The following is a 27,655-nucleotide window of genomic DNA, read 5'->3' as shown; positions in this document are numbered from 1 at the left end:
ATTAATTGTTCAGCAGTCTTATGGCTTGGGAGTAGAAGCTGTTAAGGAGCCTTTTGGACCTAGACTCGGCGCCCCGGTACCGCTTGTTGTGCGGTAGCAGAGAAAACAGTCTATGACTTGGGTGACTGGAGTTTTTGACAATTTTTTGGGCCTTCCTCTGACACCGCTTAGTATATATTAACTGGGCCGTACACACTACCCTCTGTATGGCCATCAGATGCCGAGCCGTTGCCAATCATGGCGGTGATGCAAGTGGTCAAGATGCTCTCGATGGTACAGCTGTAGAACTTTTTGAGGATCTGGAGACCCTTGGGAGTTTGTGGTATATGGCCAAGGGCTGTATCCAGGCACTCCACGTTGCCTCATACTTAAGAACAGCACTTAGCTGTGGTATATTGGCCACATACCACATCCCCTCGGGCGTTATTGCTTAATTATAAATACATTTGATTTGGCATATTTTTACTTAAGTACTTTACACTCCTGCATTGTAGCCTAATGTAAATGTACAATATATGAATATGAATATGAGGTGTACCTTATGGGATAACAGAGAAACAATCAATGTTAGGCCACACTTCACAGACCTATGTTACATTATCACACAGCCGTGGTATAATTTTAGGTTTAGATTATTCTTGGTTAATTTGAATGATATAACAAATACGAGGACAGTGAAAATCTCGCAGTAGAGGCTATCTAGATGTTGCAAATGCCTAAAACTTCTCAGAATACTACAACAGACAGACTCCAGTTGCATGAAATGGTTACGTTTATTTTGCCAAAATCCCAATGCACACTGCGTGCATAGTAATAATTATAACGACGTCATAACAATATGGCAACATTGTAACAATACGGCAACAATATGGCAACTTGACCAAATCTGTTGGTGACTGCTACTGTGTTGCGTGTTGGATGCATAGACATTAAAACCAGGTTGAATGTAACCTAGAACTAGCTCCACCCTCGACTATTCAGTCTTATTACGTGTGAGGACTAGTCCTGTTACGAGCCTGAAGCATCTGGAATAAGACTTTCTCCCTCCTACCTATTCATGAAGAAAAATAAGACATTGTTCTTTGCTTTTTACGCATGAATTTACAGACTACAGGCGCATGCTTTACAACTCGAAACTTATTTTCGGACGAGATTCTACAGCCGCATTGATTGCAAAGGACTAAAACTAAAAACTAAAGAGGTTGGTGCTGAATACAAAGTGATACGGTGATCACATGTTTCGCTTGCATGACTAATTAATATCAGTACTCAATCTCGCGCTCTCCTATTTTTTTTATATATAAACTATGGCGTTTAGAGCGAGAGCGTTGTACGACTTTAGTTCCGAAAATCCAGGAGAGATATCGATTACTGAAAACGAAGTTGTTACTTTGTACAGCGAACAAGATGTCGAGGGATGGTTAGAGGGGACTAACAGCAGAGGGGAGACGGGTCTTTTTCCAGCCTCATATGTGGAGATTCTCACAAATGATTCATCTGACATCTCCTCCAACAACAATGGCATGTCGGCAGATCATGGTCAAGCCGAGTTGCCATCAAGTGGATATGATTCATCATACCATTCCCAGTCCCACTCTCGTGCTGAGAGCATTACAGTCCCGAACCCTTCCCACTCTGCTTATCCTGTGCAAACTCCACAGCACCACAGTTACCCGACCAGTCAAGGTAGCGATGACGACTGGGATGATGACTGGGATGACAGCTCGACTGTGGCGGATGAACCTGGAACGATACATGACAATGATGGAACTAGTTCCACAGCATACACGGTCACTACCAGTTTACCTGAGAGACGTAGCAGTGCACAAGCCAAAAGTTCAGCCACAGTGGGTAAAAACCTCAACAGGTTTTCAACCTTTGTGAAATCAGGCGGAGAGGCTTTTGTGTTGGGCGAGGCGGCTGCCTTTGTCAAGGACGGGGACAAGATCTGTGTTGTCATGGGCCAGTATGGGCCAGAGTGGCAAGAAGACCCATATCCATTCGCCTGCTCTATCGATGACCCCACCAAACAGACTAAATTCAAAGGCATGAAGAGTTACATGTCATACAGACTAACGCCCTCTCATACCCAGAGCCAAGTGAATAGAAGGTACAAGCACTTTGACTGGCTCTATGCCCGCCTAGTGGAACGATTCCCTGTCATATCAGTCCCCCATCTGCCCGAGAAACAGGCCACGGGGCGCTTCGAACAGGACTTTGTCTCCAAGCGCAGAAAAGGTTTAATATGGTGGATGAACCACATGACGAGCCATCCTGTCCTGGCCAGGTGTGACGTCTTCCAGCATTTCCTCACCTGCCCCAGCACAGACGAGAAGACGTGGAAGATGGGCAAGCGAAAGGCGGAGAAGGATGAGTTGACTGGCGCTAATTTCTTCCTGACCATCTCCACCCCGGCCGTTCCACTGGACCTACAGGAGGTGGAGAGCAAAATAGACGGTTTCAAAGCCTTCACCAAGAAGATGGATGAGAATTGTCTGTTAGTCAACGCTACCATCAACGAGTTCGCCAGGAAGCAGATCACCGGCTTCAAGAAAGAGTATCAGAAAGTGGGCCAGTCCTTCAAACTGCTGGGCCAAGCCTTTGAGATGGACCAACAGGCCTATTCCGTAGGACTGAACCGTGCCATAGCATTCACAGGAGAGGCCTACGAGGTTATAGGAGACTACTTTGCCGAGCAGCCCAGACAGGATTTGGACCCCATATCGGACCTGCTGGACCTGTACAAGGGACACCTGGCCAACTACCCTGATATCATCCATGTTCAGAAAGGTACAGTACGGTGTCACAGCTGTCTCTGGTCTATGCCATAGAAATGCCATAGTCCATAGACCAGTCAAAGCCCCTCTGACCACGGCCATTTGAGTGTAGCCTCATAGGTATTTGATTTCTTTGGTCACTACCCTCATAGGGGTCATGTCACGTGGATGTTATGTTAATGATGAGCAAAAACAAATGTTGCCCTGGCATTCCGTGAAGTCCCTTGCATCGAGATCCTTTATGTTTTTAATGTTACGTCAGTTCATGTAACATTTATTTATTTAACCTTTCTTTAACTAGGCAAGTCAGTGAAGAACAAATTGTTATTTACAATGACGGCCTGCCCTAACCCGGACGACACTGGGCCAATTGTGTGCCGCCCTATGGGACTCCTGATCACGGCCAGTTGTGATACAGCCCGGGATCGAACCAGGGTCTGTAGTGACACGTCTAACCACTGCAATGCAGTGCCTTAGACCGCTGCACCACTCGGGAGCTTGATGCACATATGTTTTGTATTATGTTAAACTTTTGTGCTTGCTGGCAAAAGTTTGCTGTTACAGTTTATGCTGTTGAGTAATGCACTCGAACATGACTGGAAGGCATGATATGTAATTACCTGTCCTTGCAGAAATGTTGTCTCACACCCAGTCTAGAGAGTGAGATCAGAGGTTGGGGCTTTGGCACATAAACCACGGACATCTGCCAAATGCTGAAGTATGTAACTTTTTGAATAGAACTCTGATAAAGGAGCCGACAATCAGAGCGCAGGTCTCGAAGATACTGCAGATAGGCCTAGTTCATGGAAGGACACACGGTTCAACGGAACTCTCTCGTTCTCGTTTTTTACCAAGTAAGACAACATTCTCTGATTTGTCAGTTTGATTTATCACACAGGAGATGCATAAATACGGGGAACTGTTTGTTACACGCTTATGCAGTCCAAGTTCAATTGAGACGTCGAAGGTTAGGTTATCCTACATCTGAATAGAATGAGAAGGAGGAGATTCCGGGGCCCCTTGTCCGGCGTTGCCCTGGGAATGTCGGAATGTCGGAATGGAAGCAGCCTCAGGATTAAATTATTTTCCTCTCCAAGGGTGGGGATCTGGGGAGCTGCTCCACAATATGCCTGGGCAAATCTCTTCCCACTGGCACCGGTGAAGCAGTTCAACTTATTGGTGCTTTGGTACTGTAATCGCATGCGAGCGCTGAAAATAACCACGTTCATTTCACATCACTAGTATGTCTATTCATCCACGTTTGTGTGGGAGACTGCCTGCGTGAGTGTGACGTGTGTGTGGTATTTTGTATTCCCCAGATAAGGGTCTATTCTAATGGCGGTAGAGAAGTTTATTTCAGTAAGGCAGCGGCCAAGTCTTAAGTCAGATCTTCCACTTACACATTCAGAGCTCAAGCATGTGTCCTTCACTGCAACATTTGTACGGTTCATATCTCATTTACAACTTGTAAAACTATTGTTGTTCTTAGCTATTCACTTAGAAAAAGGTTGCTCGGTGTTTGCGGCCTTGGAGAACCTCTTAGCCTGAATACTCCACAGTGCAATAAGTTGTAAATTAGACAGACTGCTTTTAGTTAGAAGATTATAACTCTGTGTGAGTGGAACAGTAGAGCATTGGCTTCAGTCTACTACTCTATTGGCCAGAAAGGGCATGAAACCACGGTCAACTCTTTTCCCTGAGTCATGTAAAAACTTTTCAGAGACAGATTTAGGATTCAACTAGAGTTTGCATGACAAAATATATCCTTTTTTCTTTCCCCCACTTTAAGGAATAGTTTTGACACCCCTTCTCTCGAAACCCTTTCCATGCCCCCTTTCCCACCCACGTTTTTCCCCCTCTCCCTCTCTGCCACCTCTCTCCTCAGGTGCCCTTACCAAAGTGAAGGAGTGCCAGAAGCAGGAAGGGGAGGGATCAACCGTCAACGAGCGTTGTAACATCATTTCCTGCGCCACGCTGGCTGAGATCCAGCACTTCCACCGTACGCGCGTACGTGACTTCAAGAGCCAGATGCAACACCACCTCCAGCAGCAGATCAGCTTCTTCCAGAAGATCACTGGGAAGTTAGAGGAGGCACTGCAGAAGTACGACGAATACATAATATAAGGGACCTGAGGAAAGGAGGGTGGCTACAGAGGGATGGAGAGAGGATGGCGGGGACAGAGGGAGAGAGAGGAGGGGGACTTAGAGAGGGAAAGAAAGAAAGATGGCTAGAGATGATAAATAAAGTGCCCCGGAGGAGATGGGGCACTTGAATGACTTGTTCAGTTCTCCGTGACCAGATTATTCATCCATTCTACAGTGGGAAGTGAGTGGATATATGCAGGTGATGCAGTGACGAATGGGGGAAAATGGGGTAGAAAGATACTGAAGACACTCCTTCGTTGACGTTGTTGTCCGCAAAACCTGATCACGTAGTCTAGCTTGACGGGATATGTTAAGTCATCACATACAAGACGTGTCATTTAATGAAATGAGTGCGATGTCTTCCATAAGAAACTGTATAGAATTGCAAAGATATCTCTTAAAATACATGTTTAACTGTTGCATTGAATCCCCCTTATTTGCCTTTTTCTCTGAACAAATATAACAATTTCAGTTTCATGGCAAATACGAATGACATGTCCCTTTGTGTGTGTGTGTGTGTGTGTTTCTGTCTGTGCGTGTCTGTACAAACGTGTGTCTTATCATAGAGGGGGCAACCAAGGGGGGTTTGGCATTTCAATATTCTGTTGTAGTTTCTGAACCTCATTATTTGAGACCTCCCAGAGAGCTCTGTGCCAGAAACAAACTTTAAGATTGTAGAACACTGGAGGAGAACAGAACACCTGATTTTCCATTCCTACTTATTGTTCCCAATGGAGAGGGAGGAGGGAGGCACAAATAACTCAGCCAGAATAATACTGCAAATGATGTCTCTGTGGGATTCCCTGGTGTCGAAGGACATTGTTGAAATGAAATCCTTCCTCCTACACATGTACTGCATGTGAATTTGACGATTGAAGGACCATTGATTGGTATCCTCCCAAAACACAGTTGTCGGATGACAGCCAAAAGTCTAATGTTTGTAAGTTATTTTACCAGGTTGATTAGGGTAGTGCTAGATGACTTGACACACATCGCCCCTGAACAGCCTAATACATGTAGAAGGGACCTTTATCACAGTATATTCACTTGATCACACAAGGAACACTGTGTAGTCCTTTTTCTCATGTTTGCCCGGTCTACATATAGCAGACAGCATGGTTGCAATTCAGGTACTACTACCAGGCCCACTGTTATTGATATAGGACACCATCTCTTCTCCTCTCCCAATAGGTCAAGTTACTCCACCTCCATTGCGTCCATTATTTAGACCAGATTCCTTTTCCACTAGCTCTGGGTCAAGTTACATCTGAAACACTTGAAGGGAATTTAAATAGTTTGTTGTTCTTGTTAACATACAGCTATCTTGCTGAACTGGGTTTGTTGTTTGCTCACCCATGTCCAGTGCTTGACTCGGGATGAAAGAAGTGCAGGAGCTGTCTTTTCCCAAGTCCATCCATTAGATTATGTTTACCGAAGTTCAGTGGTGTAAAGTACTTAAGTGAAAATACTTTTAAGTACTACTTAAGTTGTTTTTGGGGGTATCTGTACTTTACTATTTATATTTTTGACAAATTTTACTTCACTACATTCCTAAAGAAAATAATGTACATTTAAAAGTACATTATTTTCTTGAGGAATGTAGTGAAGTAAAAGTTGTCAAAAATGTAAATAGTAAAGTATATTGTAATGAATGTATTGTAATGTAAAAAAACAAAATAATAATAATTGTATAACTGCCTTAATTTTACCAGACCCCAGGAAGAGTGGATCTACAATAAATACTGACAAGGTACAAATATGTCGTTCTGCCCCTGAACAAGGCAGTTAACCCACTGTTCCCCAGGCGCCAAAGACGTGGATGTCGATTAAGACAGCCCCCCGCACCTCTGATTCAGAGGGGTTGGGTTAAATGCGGAATAAACATTTCAGTTGAAGGCATTCAGTTGTACAACTGACTAGGTATCCCCCTTTTCCTTTCCCTACAGTATATAACGTTCCACAATTGACAGTCAGAGCAAAAACCAAGCCATGAGGTCAAAGGAATTGTCCGTAGAGCTCCGAGACAGGATTATGTTGAGGCACAGATCTGGGGAAGGGTACCAAAACATGTCTGCAGCATTGAAGATCCCCAAGAACACGATGGCCTCCATCACCAAGCCTCTCCCTAGAGCTGTGGGCCCGGCCAAACTGAGCAATCGGGGGAGAAGGGTCTTGGTCAAGGAGGTGACCAAGAACCCGATGGTCATTTTGACAGACCTCTAGAGTTCCTCTGTGGAGATGGGAGAACCTTCCAGAAGGACAACCATCTCTGCAACACTCCACCAATCAGGCCTTTAAGGTAGAGGGGCCAGATGGAAGCCACTCCTCAGTAAAAGGCACATGACAGCCCGCTTGGAGTTTGCCAAAAGGCACCTAAACTCTCAGACTATGAGAAACAAGATTCTCTGTTCTGATGAAACCAAGATTGAACTCTTTGGCCTGAATGCCAAGCGTCACTTCTGGAGGAAACCTGACACCATCTCTATGGTGAAGCATGGGGGTGGTTGCATCATACTGTGGTGATGTTTTTCAGTGGCAGGGACTGGGAGACTAGTCAGGATCGAGGCAAAGATGAACGGAGCAAAGTACAGAGAGATCCTTGATGAAAACCTGCTGAAGAGCGCTCAGGACCTCAGACTGGGTCGACTGGAAGTTCACCTTCCAATAGGACAATAACCATAAACACACAGTCAAGTGATGGGCTACTTTGTTTTATAGAGGTGCTGGTATGGCTCTCCGGACAGCTCCAGCCCAAATCAAGCACTGCCCATGTCCTGATAATCGTTGGACATGCACATTACGTTTTTGAAGTAAGAGGGAAACAGTAATCCTCCAGATCCCTATTCAAGTCTGTCCTCATGGAAGTTCACATTCACAAACATTGCCTGGGTGGGTTAAGTTAGTCAGGAAAAGCAGCAACCAAACAGCTTTTGGTCATACGCTCTCTCTCTCAGAGCAAAGTTCAAAGCACAGCACAACCAGCTGATTCAGTCATGACTCATTGCAACACAGGCTGGTTGTTCCTCTCTCTCAGAAGGACTGCATGTTTGAGATCGACTACATTGCAGTCCGGCTGTGAAGGGTGTTTCTAAATGTGAAATTCAGACTATTATAGCAGTCTTCTGAACTGTGCAGCCAAACTGCAATGGCATCAATGTCAAACACACGGTCTCTCTATACAGTTGGAGGGATTTCCGCTAACATCATACCCGTTTAATTATTAATGTGATCCGAACTTACAGTTTATGTAATGTCCACAGTCCACAATCATTGAAGACTGTTTTGTGGCGACACCTTTTTGAAGTTACTGTTCATGCTCACAAAGAAGTATAAGTCCATTCATTACCCAGAACAAAGGAAGACATTTTATTTCCACTGGCTGGGGCTCTTGGGTTGTCCCTCTCTGTGGAAACAGACTAAGCCTGTTAGAACTTGATTTAAATAATATTACTAACTGTAAAAAAAATAAAAAATAATGGGCCCAATGTCCTTTCTGATAGTAATCAGAAGCACATTGCAATGTTTGTGGAATGTTACTTTTGAATCTTCCTTAAACCTTGTCGAGTTCCCTTTAAACAGAGTGTGTGTATGTGAAATCATATCCTCCCCCTCAGTGTGTACCTCACTCTTTCCCGGTCCAGCCCACATCGCCCCCATTAACCGGTCTGGTGGAAAAGTGTAGTGCTTAATGGAAGGATATAAAGAAACAAAAGCTGTACTATAGTCTTTAAGGAAACTCAAAAGGTCAGTCAAGATCAACATAGGCTACTCATTTAAGATGATGTTTAAAGGTATACAATACTGGGCTGGCACACGTTACAAAATAAACAACATGCAAAGGATAAAACATCAACACAACCTACACTACATGACCTCATTGACCATCTCGTTCCAAAATCATGGGACTTAATACGGAGTTGGTCCCAACCTTTGCTGCTATAACAGCCTCCACTCTTCTGGGAAGGCTTTCCACTACATGTTGGAACAATGCTGCGGGGACTTGCTTCCATTCAAACACAAGAGCATTAGTGAGGTCGGGCGCTGATGTTGGGCGATTAGGCCTGGCTCGCAGTCAGCATTCCAATTCATCCCAAAGGTGTTTTATGGAGTTGAGGTCAGGGCTCTGTGCAGGCCAGTCAAGTTCTTCTACACCAATCTCAACAAACCATTTCAGTATGACAGTATCTCTTTGTCATACTGAAACAGGAAAGGGCCTCCCCCAAAGTTGGAAGCCCATAATCGTCTAGAATGTCATTGTATGCTGTAGCATAAGATTTACCTTCACTGGAACTAAGGGGCCCGAATCATGAATAACAGCTCCAGACCATTATTCCTCCTCCACCAAACTTTACAGTTGGCACTATGCATTCGGGCAGGTAGCTTTCTCCTGGCATCCGCCAAACCCAGATTTGTCCGTCGTACTGCCAGATGGTGTTTCACAGAACATGTTTCCACTGCTCCAGAGGTCCAATGGAGGTGAGCTTTACACTACTACCAACCATTGCACAAGGTGATCTTAGGCTTGTGTGCGGCTGCTCGGCCATGGAAACCAATTTCATAAAGCTCCCAAAAACTGTTATTGTGCTGACATTGCTTCCAGAGGCAGTTTGGAACTCGGTAGTGAGTGTTGCAACCGAGGACAGGCGATTTCTATGCGCTACGCGCTTCAGCGGTCCAGTTCTGTAAGCTTGTGTGGCTTAACACTTCGTGGTTGAGCTGTTGTTGCTCCCAGACATATCCACTTCACAATAACAACACTTACAATTAAACGGGGCAGCCCTAGCAAGGCAGGCATTTGACAAACTGACCTGTTGGAAAGGTGGCATCCTATGACTGAGCTCTTCAGTAAGGCCATTCTACTGCCAATGTTTGTCTATGGAGATTGCTTGGCTGTGTGCTCGATTTTATACACCTGTCAGCAACGGGTGTGGCTGAAATAGACAGATCCACTCATTTGAAGGGGTGTCTACGTACTTTTGTATATATCATGTATATTTAATTTGAAAAAATACACAGATCTTTTGCCATATAATTACGTATAGGATGTCTGTGTCTTTTGCAATACATGCAGAACTTCTGAAATGACAATGTGATTTCTGCAAGCTGCAGCACAGAATGCTCATCGACGGGGGTGGAGTGCGTGTGAAAGGACACTGGGTGTTCTCATCCTAGCTATCCTCGAGGGTGTAGATCTGATCTAAGTACAGACTTACCATGGTAACAACGTATCAGGGCCAGAAACATCTGCCAAGTCACTTCATTTGAATTTCACCAGAATTATGAACAATATGATACTGAGTCGAACAGAAAAGTGATAACAGATTTACACAGTAATACTTATCAAATGCTGTATATTAATTTCCATAGGAATAGTGGACCGCAGACTGTATTTACTTGTATGTACAGTAGGCTACTATGCATTCAGTCATTTAAAACACTGATTCGGGTTTGGCATGCCCGAATCACAGGCATGATACAGATATCATTTGGTTACAAAAAATACTGGATGAAGTATTATTATTTACAAACAAAAGAGTGTGTTAGTCAAGTCTATTGTTTCAAACAAGACGAGAAGACGTGTATCATTAACACATGATGGCTGGCTGACTGCATTTAAATTAAAAGACACATTGAAGGCAGATCTACTGTAGTCTAAAAACAGAGCCATATAGAGTGGGGCAAAAAAGTATTTAGTCAGCCACCAATTGTGCAAGTTCTCCCACTTAAAAAGATGAGAGAGGCCTGTAATTTTCATCATAGGTACACTTCAACTATGACAGACAAAATGAGAAAAAAAATCCAGAAAATCACATTGTAGGATTTTTAATGAATTTATTTGCAAATTATGGTGGAAAATATGTATTTGGTCACCTACAAACAAGCAAGAATTCTGGCTCTTTTTTTTATTTTTATTTTTTATTTCACCTTTATTTAACCAGGTAGGCTAGTTGAGAACAAGTTCTCATTTGCAACTGCGACCTGGCCAAGATAAAGCATAGCAGTGTGAACAGACAACACAGAGTTACACATTGAGTAAACAATAAACAAGTCAACAACACAGAAAAAAAGGGTTTATATACATTGTGTGCAAAAGGCATGAGGAGATAGGCGAATAATTACAATTTTGCAGATTAACACTGGGGTGATAAATGATCAGATGGTCATGTACAGGTAGAGATATTGATGTGCAAAAGAGCAGAAAAGTAAATAAATAAAAACAGTATGGAGATGAGGTAGGTATAATTGGGTGGGCTATTTACCGATAAGACTATGTACAGCTGCAGCGATCTGTTAGCTGCTCAGATAGCAGATGTTTGAAGTTGGTGAGGGAGTAAAAGTCTCCAACTTCAGCGATTTCTGCAATTCGTTCCAGTCACAGGCAGCAGAAAACTGGAACGAAAGGCGGCCAAATGAGGTGTTGGCTTTAGGGATGATCAGTGAGATACACCTGCTGGAGCGCGTGCTACGGGTGGGTGTTGCCATCGTGACCAGTGAACTGAGATAAGGCGGAGCTTTACCTAGCATGGACTTGTAGATGACCTGGAACCAGTGGGTCTGGCGACGAATATGGAGCGAGGGCCAGCCGACAAGTCGCAGTGGTGGGTGGTATAAGGTGCTTTAGTGACAAAACGGATGGCACTGTGATAAACTGCATCCAGTTTGCTGAGTAGAGTGTTGGAAGCTATTTTGTAGATGACGTCGCCGAAGACGAGGATCGGTAGGATAGTCAGTTTTACTAGGGTAAGTTTGGCGGCATGAGTGAAGGAGGCTTTGTTGCGGAATAGAAAGCCGATTCTGGATTTGATTTTTGATTGGAGATGTTTGATATGAGTCTGGAAGGAGAGTTTACAGTCAAGCCAGACACCTAGGTACTTATAGATGTCCACATATTCAAGGTCGGAACCATCCAGGGTGGTGATACTAGTCAGGCGTGCAGGTGCAGGCAGCGAACGGTTGAAAAGCATACATTTGGTTTACTAGCGTTTAAGAGCAGTTGGAGGCCACGGAAGGAGTGTTGTATGGCATTGAAGCTTGTTTGGAGGTTTGATAGCACAGTGTCCAAGGACGGGCCGGAAGTAAGAGCAACATCATTGATATATACAGAGAAAAGAGTCGGCCCGAGAATTGAACCCTGTGGCACCCCCATAGAGACTGCCAGAGGACCGGACAGCATGCCCTCCGATTTGACACACTGCACTCTGTCTGCAAAGTAGTTGGTGAACCAGGCAAGGCAGTCATCAGAGAAACCAAGGCTACTGAGTCTGCCGATAAGAATATGGTGATTGACAGAGTCGAAAGCCTTGGCAAGGTCGATGAAGACGGCTGCACAGTACTGTCTTTTATCGATGGCCGTTATGATATCGTTTAGTACCTTGAGCGTGGCTGAGGTGCACCCGTGACCGGCTCGGAAACCCGATTGCACAGCGGAGAAGGTATGGTGTGATTCGAGATGGTCGGTGACCTGTTTGTTGACTTGGCTTTCGAAGACCTTAGATAGGCAGGGCAGGATGGATATAGGTCTGTAACAGTTTGGGTCCAGGGTGTCTCCCCCTTTGAAGAGGGGGATGACTGTGGCAGCTATCCAATCCTTGGGGATCTCAGATGATATGAAAGAGGTTGAACAGGCTGGTAATAAGGGTTACAGACCTGTAACTTCTTCTTTAATAGCCTCCTCTGTACTCCACTCGTTACCTGTATTAATGGTACCTGTTTGAACTTATTATCAGTATAGAAGACACCTGTCCACAACCTCAAACAGTCACACTCCAAACTCCACTATGGCCAAGACCAAAGAGCTGTCAAAGGACACCAGGAACAACATTGTAGACCTGCACCAGGCTGGGAAGACTGAATCTGCAATAGGTAAGCATCTTGGTTTGAAGAAATCAACTGTGGGAGGAATTATTAGGAAATGGAAGACATACAAGACCACTGATAATCTCCCTCGATCTGGGGCTCCACGCAAGATCTCACCCCGTGGGGTCAAAATGATCACAAGAACGGTGAGCAAAAATTCCAGAACCACATGGGGGACCTAGTGAATGACCGGCAGAGAGCTGGGACCAAAGTAACCAAGCCTACCATCAGTAACACACTACGCTGCCAGGGACTCAAATCCTGCAGTGCCAGACATGTCCCCCTGCTTAAGCCAGTACATGTCCTGGCCCATCTGAAGTTAAGCTAGAGAGCATTTGGATGATCCAGAAGAAGATTGGGAGAATGTCATATGGTCAGATGAAACCAAAATATAACTTTTTGGTAAAAACTCAACTCGTCGTGTTCTGAGGACAAAGAATGCTGAGTTGCATCCAAAGAACACCATATCTACTGTGAAGCATGGGGGTGGAAACATCATGCTTTGGGGCTGTTTTTCTGCAAAGGGACCAGGACGACTGATCCGTATAAAGGAAAGAATGAATGGGGCCATGTATCGTGAGATTTTGAGTGAAAACCTCCTTCCATCAGCAAGGGCATTGAAGATGAAACGTGGCTGAGTCTTTCAGCATGACAATGATCCCAAACACACCGCCCGGGCAACGAAGGAGTGGCTTCGTAAGAAACATTTCAAGGTCCTGGAGTGGCCTAGCCAGTCTCCAGATCTCAACCCCGTAGAGAATCTTTGGAGGGAGTTGAAAGTCCGTGTTGCCCAGCAACAGCCCCAAAACAGCACTGCTCTAGAGGAGATCTGCATGGAGGAATGGATCAAAATACCAGCAACAGTGTGTGAAAACCTTGTGAAGACAGAAAGCGTTTGACCTCTGTCATTGCCAACAAAGGGTATATAACAAAGTATTGAGATAAACTTTTGTTATTGACCAAATACTTATTTTCCACCATAATTTGCAAATAAATTCATTAAAAATCCTATTGTGAAAATGTGATTGTCTGGATTTTTTTTCTCATTTTGTCTGTCATAGTTGAAGTGTACCTATGATGAAAATTACAGGCTCCTCTCATCTTTTTGAGTGGGAGAACATCAAATCAAATCAAATCAAATTATTTGTCACATACACATGGTTAGCAGATGTTAATGCGAGTGTAGCGAAATGCTTGTGCTTCTAGTTCCGACAATGCAGTAATAACCAACAAGTAATCTAACTAACAATTCCTAATCTACTGATTTATACACAGTGTAAGGGGATAACGAATATGTACATAAGGATATATGAATGAGTGATGGTACAGAGCAGCATAGGCAAGATACAGTAGATGGTATCGAGTACAGTATATACATGTGAGATGAGTATGTAAACAAAGTGGCATAGTTAAAGTGGCTAGTGATACATGTATTACATAAGGATGCAGTCGATGATATAGAGTACAGTATATAGGTATGCATATGAGATGAATAATGTAGGGTAAGTAACATTATATAAGGTAGCATTGTTTAAAGTGGCTAGTGATATATTTACAACATTTCCCATCAATTCCCATTATTAAAGTGGCTGGAGTTGAGTCAGTGTCAATGTGTAGGCAGCAGCCACTCAATGTTAGTGGTGGCTGTTTAACAGTCTGATGGCCTTGAGATAGAAGCTGTTTTTCAGTCTCTCGGTCCCAGCTTTGATGCACCAGTACTGACCTCGCCTTCTGGATGATAGCGGGGTGAACAGGCAGTGGCTCAGGTGGTAGATGTCCTTGATGATCTTTATGGCCTTCCTGTAACATCGGGTGGTGTAGGTGTCCTGGAGGGCAGGTAGTTTGCCCCCGATGATGCGTTGTGCAGACCTCACTACCCTCTGGAGAGCCTTACGGTTGAGGGCGGAGCAGTTGCCGTACCAGGCGGTGATACAGCCCGCCAGGATGCTCTCGATTGTGCATCTGTAGAAGTTTGTGAGTGCTTTTGGTGACAAGCCGAATTTCTTCAGCCTCCTGATGCTGTCTGTGTGAGTGGATCACGATGCTGTCTGTGTGAGTGGACCAATTCAGTTTGTCTGTGATGTGTATGCCGAGGAACTTAAAACTTGCTACTCTCTCCACTACTGTTCCATCGATGTGGATAGGGGGGTGTTCCCTCTGCTGTTTCCTGAAGTCCACAATCATCTCCTTAGTTTTGTTGACGTTGAGTGTGAGGTTATTTTCCTGACACCACACTCCGAGGGCCCTCACCTCCTCCCTGTAGGCCGTCTCGTCGTTGTTGGTAATCAAGCCTACCACTGTTGTGTCGTCCGCAAACTTGATGATTGAGTTGGAGGCGTGCGTGGCCACGCAGTCGTGGGTGAACAGGGAGTACAGGAGAGGGCTCAGAACGCACCCTTGTGGGGCCCCAGTGTTGAGGATCAGCGGGGAGGAGATGTTGTTACCTACCCCCACCACCTGGGGGCGGCCCGTCAGGAAGTCCAGTACCCAGTTGCACAGGGCGGGGTCGAGACCCAGGGTCTCGAGCTTGATGACGAGCTTGGAGGGTACTATGGTGTTGAATGCCGAGCTGTAGTCGATGAACAGCATTCTCACATAGGTATTCCTCTTGTCCAGATGGGTTAGGGCAGTGTGCAGTGTGGTTGAGATTGCATCGTCTGTGGACCTATTTGAGTGGTAAGCAAATTGGAGTGGGTCTAGGGAGTCAGGTAGGGTGGAGGTGATATGGTCCTTGACTAGTCTCTCAAAGCACTTCATGATGACGGAAGTGAGTGCTACGGGGCGGTAGTCGTTTAGCTCAGTTACCTTAGCTTTCTTGGGAACAGGAACGATGGTGGCCCTCTTGAAGCATGTGGTAACAGCAGACTGGTATAGGGATTGATTGAATATGTCCGTAAACACACCAGCCAGCTGGTCTGCGCATGCTCTGAGGGCGCGGCTGGGGATGCCGTCTGGGCCTGCAGCCTTGCGAGGGTTAACACGTTTAAATGTTTTACTCACCTCGGCTGCAGTGAAGGAGAGACCGCATTTTTCCGTTGCAGGCAGTGTCAGTGGCACTGTATTGTCCTCAAAGCGGGCAAAAAAGTTATTTAGTCTGCCTGGGAGCAAGACATCCTGGTCCGTGACTGGGCTGGATTTCTTCCTGTAGTCCGTGATTGACTGTAGACCCTGCCACATGCCTCTTGTGTCTGAGCCGTTGAATTGGGATTCTACTTTGTCTCTGTACTGACGCTTAGCTTGTTTGATAGCCTTACGGAGGGAATAGCTGCATTGTTTGTATTCAGTCATGTTACCAGACACCTTGCCCTGATTGAAAGCAGTGGTTCGCGCTTTCAGTTTCACACGAATGCTGCCATCAATCCAAGGTTTCTGGTTAGGGAATGTTTTAATCGTTGCTATGGGAACGACATCTTCAACGCACGTTCTAATGAACTCGCACACCGAATCAGCGTATTCGTCAATGTTGTTATTTGACGCAATACGAAACATGTCCCAGTCCACGTGATGGAAGCAGTCTTGGAGTGTGGAGTCAGCTTGGTCGGACCAGCGTTGGACAGACCTCAGCATGGGAGCTTCTTTTTTAGCTTTTGTCTGTAGGCAGGTATCAGCAAAATGGAGTTGTGGTCAGCTTTTCCGAAAGGGGGCGGGGCAGGGCCTTATATGCGTCGCGGAAGTTAGAGTAACAGTGATCCAAGGTTTTTCCGCCCCTGGTTGCGCAATCGATATGCTGATAAAATTTAGTGAGTCTTGTTTTCAGATTAGCCTTGTTAAAATCCCCAACAACGATGAATGCAGCCTCCGGATAAATGGTTTCCAGTTTGCAAAGAGTTAAATAAAGTTCGTTCAGAGCCATCGATGTGTCTGCTTGGGGGGGGGGGATATATACGGCTGTGATTATAATCGAAGAGAATTCTCTTGGTAGGTAATGCGGTCTACATTTGATTGTGAGGAATTCTAAATCAGGTGAACAGAAGGATTTGAGTTCCTGTATGTTTCTTTCATCGCACCATGTCTCGTTAGCCATAAGGCATACACCCCACCCCTCTTCTTACCAGAAAGGTGTTTGTTTCTGTCGGCGCGATGCGTGGAGAAACCCGTTGGCTGCACCGCATCGGATAGCGTCTCTCCAGTGAGCCATGTTTCCGTGAAGCACAGAACGTTACTGTCTCTGATGTCCCTTTGGAATGCTACCCTTGCTCGGATTTCATCAACCTTGTTGTCAAGAGACTGGACATTGGCAAGAAGAATGCTAGGAAGTGGGGCACGATGTGCCCGTCTCCGTAGTCTGACCAGAAGACCGCTACGTTTCCCTCTTTTTCGGATTCGTTTTTTGGGGTCGCTGCATGCGATCCATTCCGTTGTCCTGTTTGTAAGGTAGAACACAGGATCCGCGTCGCGAAAAACATATTCTTGGTCGTACTGATGGTGAGTTGACGCTGCTCTTATATTCAGTAGTTCTTCTCGGCTGTATGTAATGAAACCTAAGATGACCTGAGGTACTAATGTAAGAAATAACACGTAAAAAAACAAAAACAAATAACACGTAAAAAAAACAAAAAACTGCATAGTTTCCTAGGAACGCGAGGCGAGGCGGCCATCTCTGGTGGCTGACTAAATACTAAATACTTTTTTGCCCCACTGTGTGTGTATGTGTGTATGTGTGTATGTGTATATATATATATATATATGGCTCTTGCTACAACTATTCCTGTGGTCTGTCATTCTAACCACTGACAGGTTGAATTGAGCAAATCAAATTTTACTGGTCACATACACATGGTTAACAGATGTTAATGCGAGTGTAGCGAAATGCTTGTGCTTCTAGTTCCGACCATGCAGTAATATCTAACAAGTAATCTAACAATTTCACAACATCTACCTTATACACACACAAGTGTAAAGGAACAAATAAGAATATGTACATATAAATATGTGGATGGGTGATGGCCGAACGGCATAGGCAAGACGCAGTAGATGGTATAGAGTACAGTAGATACATATGAGAGGAGTAATGTAAACATTATATAAAGTGGCATTGTTTAAAGTGACTAGTGAGACATTTATTACATCCAATTTTTTATGATTAAGTGGCTAGAGATTTGTGTCAGTATGTTGGCAGCAGCTACTCAATGTTAGTGATGGTTGTTTAACAGTGTGATGGCCTTGAGATAGAAGCTGTTTTTCAGTCTCTCGGTCCCAGCTTTGATGCACCTGTACTGAGTTCGCCTTCTGGATGATAGCGGGGTGAACAGGCAGTGGCTCGGGTGGTCGTTGTCCTTGATGATCTTTTTGGCTTTCCTGTGACATCGCGTGGTGTAGCTGTCCTGGAGGGCAGGTAGTTTTACCCCGGTGATGCGTTGTGCAGACCTCACTACCCTCTGGAGAGCCTTACGTTTGTGGGCGGAGCAGTTGCCGTACCAGGGGGTGATACAGCCCACCAGGATGCTCTCGATTGTGCATCTATAAAAGTTTGTGTTTTTGGTGAAAACCAAATTTCTTGAGCATCCTGTGGTTGAATAGGCACTGTTGCGCCTTCCTCACCACACTGTCTGTGTGGGTGGACCATTTCAGTTTGTCAGTGATGTGTATGCCGAGAAACTTGAAGCTTTCCACCTTCTCCACTGCGGTCATGTCGATGTGGATAGGGGGGGTGCTCCCTCTGCTGTTTGCTGATGTCCACGATCAGCTCCTTTTGTTTTGTTGACGTTGAGTGAGAGGTCATTTTTCTGGCACGACCCTCCCAGAGCCCTTACCTCCTCCCTGTAGGCTGTCTCGTTATTGTTGGTAATCAAGCCTAAGTCCGACCATAAGTAAAACATTGTAACAAAGGGCAAATAGTAGAACCAACTTAGAACTTTCCATATAAGAAATTGCCCTATTCACACAAAATGGGTCATTGAAGCAGGTTTAACAACAACACCTTGGGAACAAGAGCCCTGCTGCCAGCTAACAGCAGGCAGCAGCAACATTGAAAATGTCAAAATGTGACTCACCACCTGGATTCGGTCTTATGTAGCAAAATCTGAAATTGTGTTTTTTACATTGGATAAAAGTAAAGACTCAGAAATACAAAATGGTATATCATACACCGCATTTTTGAGGAACAATGGGAAAGTATTTCTGCTTTGAATGTTGATACACTTTAAGTTGATAAACTGAGAAAATGGCCTTTGAATGTTTTGGTATCTAGTCTACACCCATTCAACATTGTTAACACCCTCTTAAGCTTTAGCCCCCACCCATCTCGTTTTGCTCTCGGAGCGTTCAGAGCCCACACTTGACACCCTGGCCGATGATTTGTTTACCTATGGATAACATGAAAACAGCCTAACCAGCTCTGCTGGCAACAACTTGATTCTGCTTTTTTGCAGATATAATACCCATATTCAATGGGTATTGTACACTTTAGCTTCAGACATGTAGCTAGCTAGCTAGGTGGTAAACAATATGTAAAATCACACGAGCCAGCCAGCTAACGTTAGCAAGTTAAACAACAATGAACATAGTAACATGATTTGGGACTACACTGCATGAATATGGTGGGAGCTAACCAACCAGGTCCAATGTTAGCTGGCTTGCATTAGGCTCTAACTAGCAAAGCAAACAGCTCTGGGTTACGAATAATAATGTCAGCTAGGGAGCACAGCCAGCTAACGTTAACTAGCTAGCTAACAGTACACTTTAGCTTAAGACATGTAGCTATCTAGCTAGGTAAACAATGAACCTAGCTTGGTAAACAACGTGTAAGATCACACACACATCATATAATGTTAGCTAACGAGCCATCCAACTAAAGTTAGCTAGTTAAACCACAATGAACATAGTGCCATATCATGTCGTTATTACACTGCATGAATATGCTGGGAGCTAATCAACCAGGCTCAATGTTAGCTAGCTAACATTAGGCTCTAACTAGCAAAGCAAACAACTCTGGGATATGACTAGGGAGCCAGCCAGCTAACACTAGCCCTTAATTTGAAGATATAATCCGGAGGCAGTTTTCTCCACCTCTTTAGTTATCATACTCTAAGTCCACTGACTTGATCCTCCAGAAAGTGGAGAGCAACACTTATGCAGCTCCACTACAAGACACATTTCGTACATAAAAAAAGCTGTGTTCGACAGGATCACCAACACAGACTGACCAGCTCAAATAGACAGAAGCCCTCTATATGGCAGACCAATCCAAACTCCTCTGTCGACATGTCCAGCTCACTCATTATCTCATCCAATCATGACTAGTGGGAAAGTTGCTGTCGTAATTTAACAATTTTATTCATATTTACAGATGTCATACAAGTTTTTTATTAATGCACATGAAAGTTCACATTTTCCAGAAGGTATTTCTGCCAAAAATGCATTTTGATAAAAGAAGAAGCATTTTAAAATGGCTCCTGTGAAGTCGTGACTTAACACATACACCTAGTTTCCTGAAACGGGTCACAAATGTGAAATGTGTCAATAGTCACATTGGCAACAAGCTGAGGTTAAACCTCTGTCTGGTTTCCTTTGAACTGCTTCTCTAGGGTATTTTTGTTGTGGGTCTTGTGGTTCGTGTTGTGAGGGTGGGTAGCAGAGTGCATTTTAGTCCCTGTGTCGCCTGTGGTTTGATTGTGTGTGGTGACCTGGTCGTGAGGTTTAAACTCTCGTCAAATGGCACGATGCTAAACAGAAACTCTCCCACAGATGGCTGGACATTATCTGCCCTCAGAAGGTACGTAAATGAGTCATTGCGCATGGACACATGGACCTCTGTTGTGTTGTGGTCGGCAAAATATCCCAATTGGTAAAGTAAAGATGTTGATTGATTGGCAGTGTTGTTGTTGTGTCCTTGATGTACCAGGGCCTCCTCCATGGCCACCCTGCCCTGGACCATGTCCCGGAAGGTAAAGCTCTCCACAGAGTAATTGGATCCATCCAAGAGGTCAAAGGTCAACTTGACCAGCTTGCCGTGTTTGGGAGGTGACAAGTTGTGGAAGACGGGGTCGCTGCCGCTGAGTGTGGCAAGCTCTGTGGTGTCCATAGCGTCTTTCCTCAGCTTTACGGCAATGCAGCTGGGGATCAGGAGGCGCTTTGCTGAGATGGATGAGCGGTCGAACCGTGACGACCAAAACAGCAGTTAGGTTACTTTCCGGGGTTGAGACAGTGAACTCAAAGCTATCCGAGGAGGAAGTGAGGTCTGTCATGTAGTAGGACAATCTGCCTGAGTGGAGATGCTCCTGGTTAAACTCACTGACTGGCAGGTCAGACATGAGGAGACAGCCATGGTGTGGCAGTGTGGTCACTGTGTAGTGGATGGTCACGCTGTCTCCCATTGGTCTCATTGAGACTGCTCTTCTCTGTATCACGGAGGCGCTCCGCACTGCTAAAGCTAACTCTCTCTCCTCTGCTCTCATCCTTCTAGACCTATCGGCTGCCTTCGATACTGTGAACCATCAGATCCTCCTCTCCACCCTCTCCGAGTTGGGCATCTCCGGCGCGGCCCTCGCTTGGATTGCGTCCCACCTGACAGGTCGCTCCTACCAGGTGGCGTGGCGAGAATCTGTCTCCTCGCCACGTGCTCTCACCACTGGTGTCCCCCAGGGCTCTGTTCTAGGCCCTCTCCTATTCTCGCTATACACCAAGTCACTTGGCTCTGTCATAACCTCACATGGTCTCTCCTATCATTGCTATGCAGACGACACACAATTAATCTTCTCCTTTCCCCCTTCTGATGACCAGGTGGCGAATCGCATCTCTGCATGTCTGGCATATCAGTGTGGATGACGGATCACCACCTCAAGCTGAACCTCGGCAAGACGGAGCTGCTCTTCCTCCCGGGGAAGGACTGCCCGTTCCATGATCTCGCCATCACGGTTGACAACTCCATTGTGTCCTCCTCCCAGAGCGCTAAGAACCTTGGCGTGATCCTGGACAACACCCTGTCTGTCAGGACCCGGTTACGAACCTGGGTCTCCGGAGTGAGAAACAGTCACTTAACCAACTGAGCCACGAATAGTCAGCAGAACCCAGAAGATGAGGCAGACACAGCAGTACTTAAGACGGTGTATTTAATAAAGTAAAAAAGAGAAGTCCTTCAATACAAAAAGGCAAATCCACAAGGTGGTAGGTATAGCACAAAAAAGCCTCAAAAGATACTCAAAAACAAAAACAAAAAACAGAATTCCACAAGAGCGTCCACCGGAATCGACAAGAGCACACAGAACACTAGGGCTGGGTGCTAACATACAAACACAGAGCACAGAACTGAGGGAAACTAAGGGTTTAAATACAATCAGGGGAAACGAGGCACAGGTGCAAATAATAATGGGGAACAAGGGAAAAAACATAAGGTCAAAAAGCACAATGGGGGCATCTAGTGACCAAAACCCGGAACAACCCTGGCCAAATCCTGACACTGTCGTTCTCAACTAACATCAAGGCGGTGGCCCGTTCCTGTAGGTTCATGCTCTACAACATCCGCAGAGTATGACCCTGCCTCACACAGGAAGCGGCGCAGGTCCTAATCCAGGCACTTGTCATCTCCCGTCTGGATTACTGCAACTCGCTGTTGGCTGGGCTCCCTGCCTGTGCCATTAAACCAATACAACTCATCCAGAACGCCGCAGCCCGTCTGGTGTTCAACCTTCCCAAGTTCTCTCACGTCACCCCGCTCCTCCGCTCTCTCCACTGGCTTCCAGTTGAAGCTCGCATCCGCTACAAGACCATGGTGCTTGCCTACGGAGCTGTGAGGGGAACGGCACCGCAGTACCTCCAGGCTCTGATCAGGCCCTACACCCAAACAAGGGCACTGCGTTCATCCACCTCTGGCCTGCTCGCCTCCCTACCACTGAGGAAGTACAGTTCCCGCTCAGCCCAGTCAAAACTGTTCGCTGCTCTGGCCCCCAATGGTGGAACAAACTCCCTCACGACGCCAGGACAGCGGAGTCAATCACCACCTTCCGGAGACACCTGAAACCCCACCTCTTTAAGGAATACCCAGGATAGGATAAAGTAATCCTTCTCACCCCCCCTTAAATGATTTAGATGCACTATTGTAAAGTGGCTGTTCCACTGGATGTCATAAGGTGAATTCACCAATTTGTAAGTCGCTCTGGATAAGAGCGTCTGCCAAATGACTTAAATGTAAATGTAAATGTCTCTACAGCCACATGTTCTGCTGTCAAGGTAGCGGTGGTCTGACCCTGAACTAGCTTCACGCCCGTGTTGTTCACCATGGATACGGTTGCCACAGCGACCTCCAGGTTGAAGAGCTTGTAGAGAGGCCGATGTGTTATGAACTTGAGTGAAGACCCAAAAGCGGTTTTAACAGAAAACAGAGTTCTTTAATGAAAATACAGGAATGGCATAAATCCTCTTCCAACGTTGTCAGGGGAACAAAAAGAACGTTAGTATAGTGCAGGATGCTTCAGCCAGGCAGACTCCGACAGGACAGGACAAGGTGGAAGCAAACGAGACGACAGCTTGCTTCTGGCATCAAAAAACACAAACAAGAATCAGACACTGAAAGTAGCAGGAACAGAGAAAGAAATAGAGACCTAATCAGAGGGGAAGAGAGAACAGGTGTGAAGAGTGAAAGAGCTAGTTAGGGCAGATGTAGAACAGCTGAGGAATGAGAGACAGAGAAGGTAACCTAAAAAGACCAGCAGAGAGAGAGAATCAAGAGAAAGGACAGGAACAGACATAACAAGACATGACAGTACCCCCCCACTCACCGAGCGCCTCCTGGCGCACTCGAGGAGGAAACCTGGCGGCAACGGAGGAAATCATCGATCAGCGAACGGTCCAGCACGTCCCGAGAGGGAACCCAACTCCTCTCCTCAGGACCGTACCCCTCCCAATCCACTAGGTACTGATGACCACGGCCCCGAGGGCGCATGTCCAAAATCTTACGAACCCTGTAGATGGGTGCGCCCTCGACAAGGATGGGGGGGGAGGGACGAGCGGGGGCGCGAAGAACGGGCTTAACACAGGAGACATGGAAGACCGGGTGAACGCGACGAAGATAGCGCGGGAGAAGAAGTCGCACTGCGACAGGATTAATGACCTGGGAAATACGGAACGGACCAATGAACCGCGGGGCCAACTTGCGAGAAGCTGTCTTAAGGGGAAGGTTCAGAGTGGAGAGCCATACTCTCTGACCGCAACAATATCTAGGACTCTTGGTCCTACGCTTATTAGCGGCCCTCACAGTCTGCGCCCTATTACGGCAAAGTGCCGACCTGACCCCCTTCCAGGTGCGCTCGCAACGCTGGACAAAAGCCTGAGCGGAGGGGACGCAGGACTCGGCGAGCTGAGATGAGAACAGCGGAGGCTGGTACCCGAGGCTACACTGAAAAGGGGATAGACCGGTAGCAGACGAGGGAAGCGAGTTGTGGGCGTACTCTGCCCAGGGGAGCTGTTCTGACCAAGACGCAGGGTTACGAAAAGAAAGACTGCGTAAAATGCGACCAACAGTCTGATTGGCCCGTTCGGCTTGACCGTTAGACTGGGGATGAAAGCCGGACGAGAGACTGACGGAAGCCCCAATCAAACGGCAAAACTCCCTCCAAAATTGAGACGTGAACTGCGGACCTCTGTCGGAAACGACGTCAGACGGAAGGCCATGAATTCGGAAAACATTCTCGATAATGATCTGAGCCGTCTCCTTAGCAGAAGGGAGCTTATCGAGAGGAATGAAATGAGCCGCCTTAGAGAATCTATCGACAACCGTAAGAATAACTGTCTTCCCCGCTGATGAAGGCAGTCCGGTGATAAAATCTAAAGCGATGTGAGACCACGGTCGAGAGGGAATGGGAAGCGGTCTGAGACGGCCGGCAGGAGGAGAGTTCCCAGATTTAGTCTGCGCGCAGACCGAACAAGCGGCGACAAATCGACGCGCGTCACGTTCCCGAGTGGGCCACCAGAAACGCTGGCGAATGGAAGCGAGCGTACCCCGAACGCCGGGGTGGCCGGCTAACTTGGCAGAGTGGGCCCACTGAAGAACGGCCGGACGAGTAGGAACGGGAACGAACAGAAGGTTCCTAGGACAAGCTCGCGGCGACGGAGTGTGAGCGAGTGCTTGCTTTACCTGCCTCTCAATTCCCCAGACAGTCAACCCGACAACACGCCCCTCAGGGAGAATCCCATCGGGGTCGGTGGAGACCTCAGAAGAACTGAAGAGACGAGATAAAGCATCAGGTTTGGTGTTTTTTGAGCCCGGACGATAAGAAATAACAAACTCGAAACGAGCGAAAAACAGAGCCCAACGAGCCTGACGCGCATTAAGTCGTTTGGCTGAACGGATGTACTCAAGGTTCCTATGGTCAGTCCAAACGACAAAAGGAACGGTCGCCCCCTCCAACCACTGTCGCCATTCGCCTAGGGCTAAGCGGATGGCGAGCAGTTCGCGATTACCAACATCATAGTTACGTTCTGACGGCGATAAGCGATGAGAGAAAAACGCGCAAGGATGGACCTTGCCGTCAGAGAGAGAGCGCTGAGAAAGAATGGCTCCCACGCCCACCTCTGACGCGTCAACCTCAACAACAAACTGTCTAGAGATGTCAGGTGTAACAAGAATAGGTGCGGATGTAAAACGATTCTTAAGAAGATCAAAAGCTCCCTGGGCGGAAACGGACCACTTAAAGCACGTCTTAACAGAAGTAAGGGCTGTGAGAGGAGCTGCCACCTGACCGAAATTACGGATGAAACGACGGTAGAAATTAGCGAAGCCCAGAAAGCGCTGCAGCTCGACGCGTGACTTAGGAACGGGCCAATCAATGACAGCCTGGACCTTAGCGGGATCCATCTTAATGCCCTCAGCGGAAATAACGGAACCGAGAAAAGGGACAGAGGTGGCATGAAAAGTGCACTTCTCAGCCTTCACATAAAGACAGTTCTCCAAAAGGCGCTGGAGGACGCGTCGCACGTGCTGAACATGAATCGAGAGAGACGGTGAAAAAATCAGGATATCGTCCATGTAAACGAAAACAAAAATGTTCAGCATGTCTCTCAGGACGTCATTAACTAGTGCCTGAAAGACAGCTGGAGCGTTAACGAGGCCGAAAGGAAGAACCCGGTATTCAAAGTGCCCTAACGGAGTGTTAAACGCCGTCTTCCACTCGTCCCCCTCCCTGATGCGCACGAGATGGTAGGCATTACGAAGGTCCAATTTGGTGAAAAACCTGGCTCCCTGCAGGATCTCGAAGGCTGAAGACATAAGAGGAAGCGGATAACGATTCTTAACTGTTATGTCATTCAGCCCTCGATAATCCACGCATGGGCGCAGGGACCCGTCCTTCTTCTGAACAAAAAAATCCCGCTCCGGCGGGGGAGGAGGAGGAGACTATGGTACCGGCGTCGAGCGAAACCGACAAATAATCCTCGAGAGCCTTACGTTCGGGAGCCGACAGAGAATATAATCTACCCCGGGGGAGTAGTTCCCGGAAGGAGATCAATACTACAGTCATACGACCGGTGTGGAGGGAGAGAAGTGGCCTTGGAACGACTGAACACCGTGCGCAGATCGTGATACTCCTCCGGCACCCCTGTCAAATCGCCAGGCTCCTCCTGTGAAGAAGAGACAGAGGAAACAGGAGGGATAGCAGACATTAAACAGGTTACATGACAAGAAACATTCCAGGATAGGATAGTATTACTAGACCAATTAATAGAAGGGTTATGGCGCACTAGCCAGGGATGACCCAAAACAACAGGTGTAAAAGGTGAACGAAAAATTAAAAAAGAAATGGTTTCGCTATGATTACCAGAGACAGTGAGGGTTAAAGGCAGCGTCTCACGCTGAATCTTGGGGAGAGAACTACCATCTAAAGCGAACAAGGCCCTGGGCTCCCCTAACTGTCTGAGAGGAATATCATGTTCCCGAGCCCAGGTCTCGTCCATAAAACAGCCCTCCGCCCCAGAGTCTATCAAGGCACTGCAGGAAGCAGATGAACCGGGCCAGCGGAGATGGACCGGAAAGGTAGTGCGTGATCCAGAAGGAGAGGCCTGAGTAGTTGCGCTCACCAGTAGCCCTCCTCTTACTGATGAGCTCTGGCCTTTTACTGGACATGAGGTGACAAAATGACCAGCGGAGCCGCAGTAGAGACAGAGGCGATTGGTGATTCTCCGTTCCCTCTCCTTGGCCGAGATGCGAATACCCCCCAGCTGCATAGGCTCAGCATCCGAGCCGGCGGAGGAGGGTGGCAGTGAAGCGGCAGGTGGCAGTGATGTGGAGAGGGGAGCAACGGAGAACGTGAGCTCCTTTCCACGAGCTCGGCGACGAAGATCAAACCGTCGCTCTATGCGAATAGCGAGAGCTATTAAGGAGTCCAGACTGGAAGGAACCTCCCGGGAGAGGATCTCATCCTTAACCTCGACGTGGAGACCCTCCAGAAAACGAGCGAGCAAAGCCGGCTCGTTCCAGTCACTAGAGGCAGCGAGAGTGCGAAACTCAATAGAATAATCCGTTATGGATCTATTCCCCTGACATAGGGAAGACAGGGCCCTGGAAGCCTCCTCGCCAAAAACAGAACGGTCAAAAACCCGTATCATCTCCTCCTTAAAGTTCTGATACTGGTTAATACACTCAGCCCTCGCCTCCCAGACTGCCGTGCCCCACTCACGCGCCCGTCCGGTAAGGAGAGAAATGACGTAGGCGATGCGGACTGCGCTCCTGGAGTAGGTGTTGGGCTGGAGAGAGAACACCACATCACACTGAGTGAGGAATGAGCGGCACTCAGTGGGCTCCCCAGAGTAACACGGCGGGTTGTTGATCCTGGGCTCCGGAGACTCGGAAACCCTGGAAGTGGGCGGTGGATCGAGGTGGAGTTGGTGAACCTGTCTTGTGAGGTCGGAGACTTGGACGGCCAGGGTCTCAACGGCATGTTGAGCAG

General features: G+C 46.8%; 1 protein-coding gene across 1 annotated transcript; it reads left to right on the top strand.

Annotated features, from left to right (window-relative positions):
• The first annotated feature begins 942 nt into the window (after positions 1-942).
• LOC135517632 (sorting nexin-18-like) lies at positions 943-5,406 on the top strand. Its single transcript, XM_064942122.1, has 2 exons — positions 943-2,790; positions 4,663-5,406. The coding sequence occupies exons 1-2, from the start codon at positions 1,308-1,310 to the stop codon at positions 4,899-4,901; spliced, it is 1,722 nt and encodes a 573-aa protein (XP_064798194.1). The 5' UTR covers positions 943-1,307; the 3' UTR covers positions 4,902-5,406.
• The last annotated feature ends 22,249 nt before the right edge of the window (positions 5,407-27,655 follow it).

The sequence above is a fragment of the Oncorhynchus masou genome, chromosome 28 (genome assembly GCF_036934945.1).
Source record: "Oncorhynchus masou masou isolate Uvic2021 chromosome 28, UVic_Omas_1.1, whole genome shotgun sequence".
Lineage (NCBI taxonomy): Eukaryota > Metazoa > Chordata > Actinopteri > Salmoniformes > Salmonidae > Oncorhynchus > Oncorhynchus masou.
This window is presented reverse-complemented; position numbering and strand designations above follow the sequence as displayed.

What these genes read in the sequence shown, in the direction of transcription:
- LOC135517632 (XM_064942122.1), top strand. Translation starts at nt 1,308, where the DNA reads ATGGCGTTTAGAGCGAGAGCGTTGTACGACTTTAGTTCCGAAAATCCA. An exon ending in TATCATCCATGTTCAGAAAG is followed by an intron (nt 2,791 to 4,662) that starts GTACAGTACGGT and finishes CTCTCTCCTCAG; the next exon opens with GTGCCCTTACCAAAGTGAAG.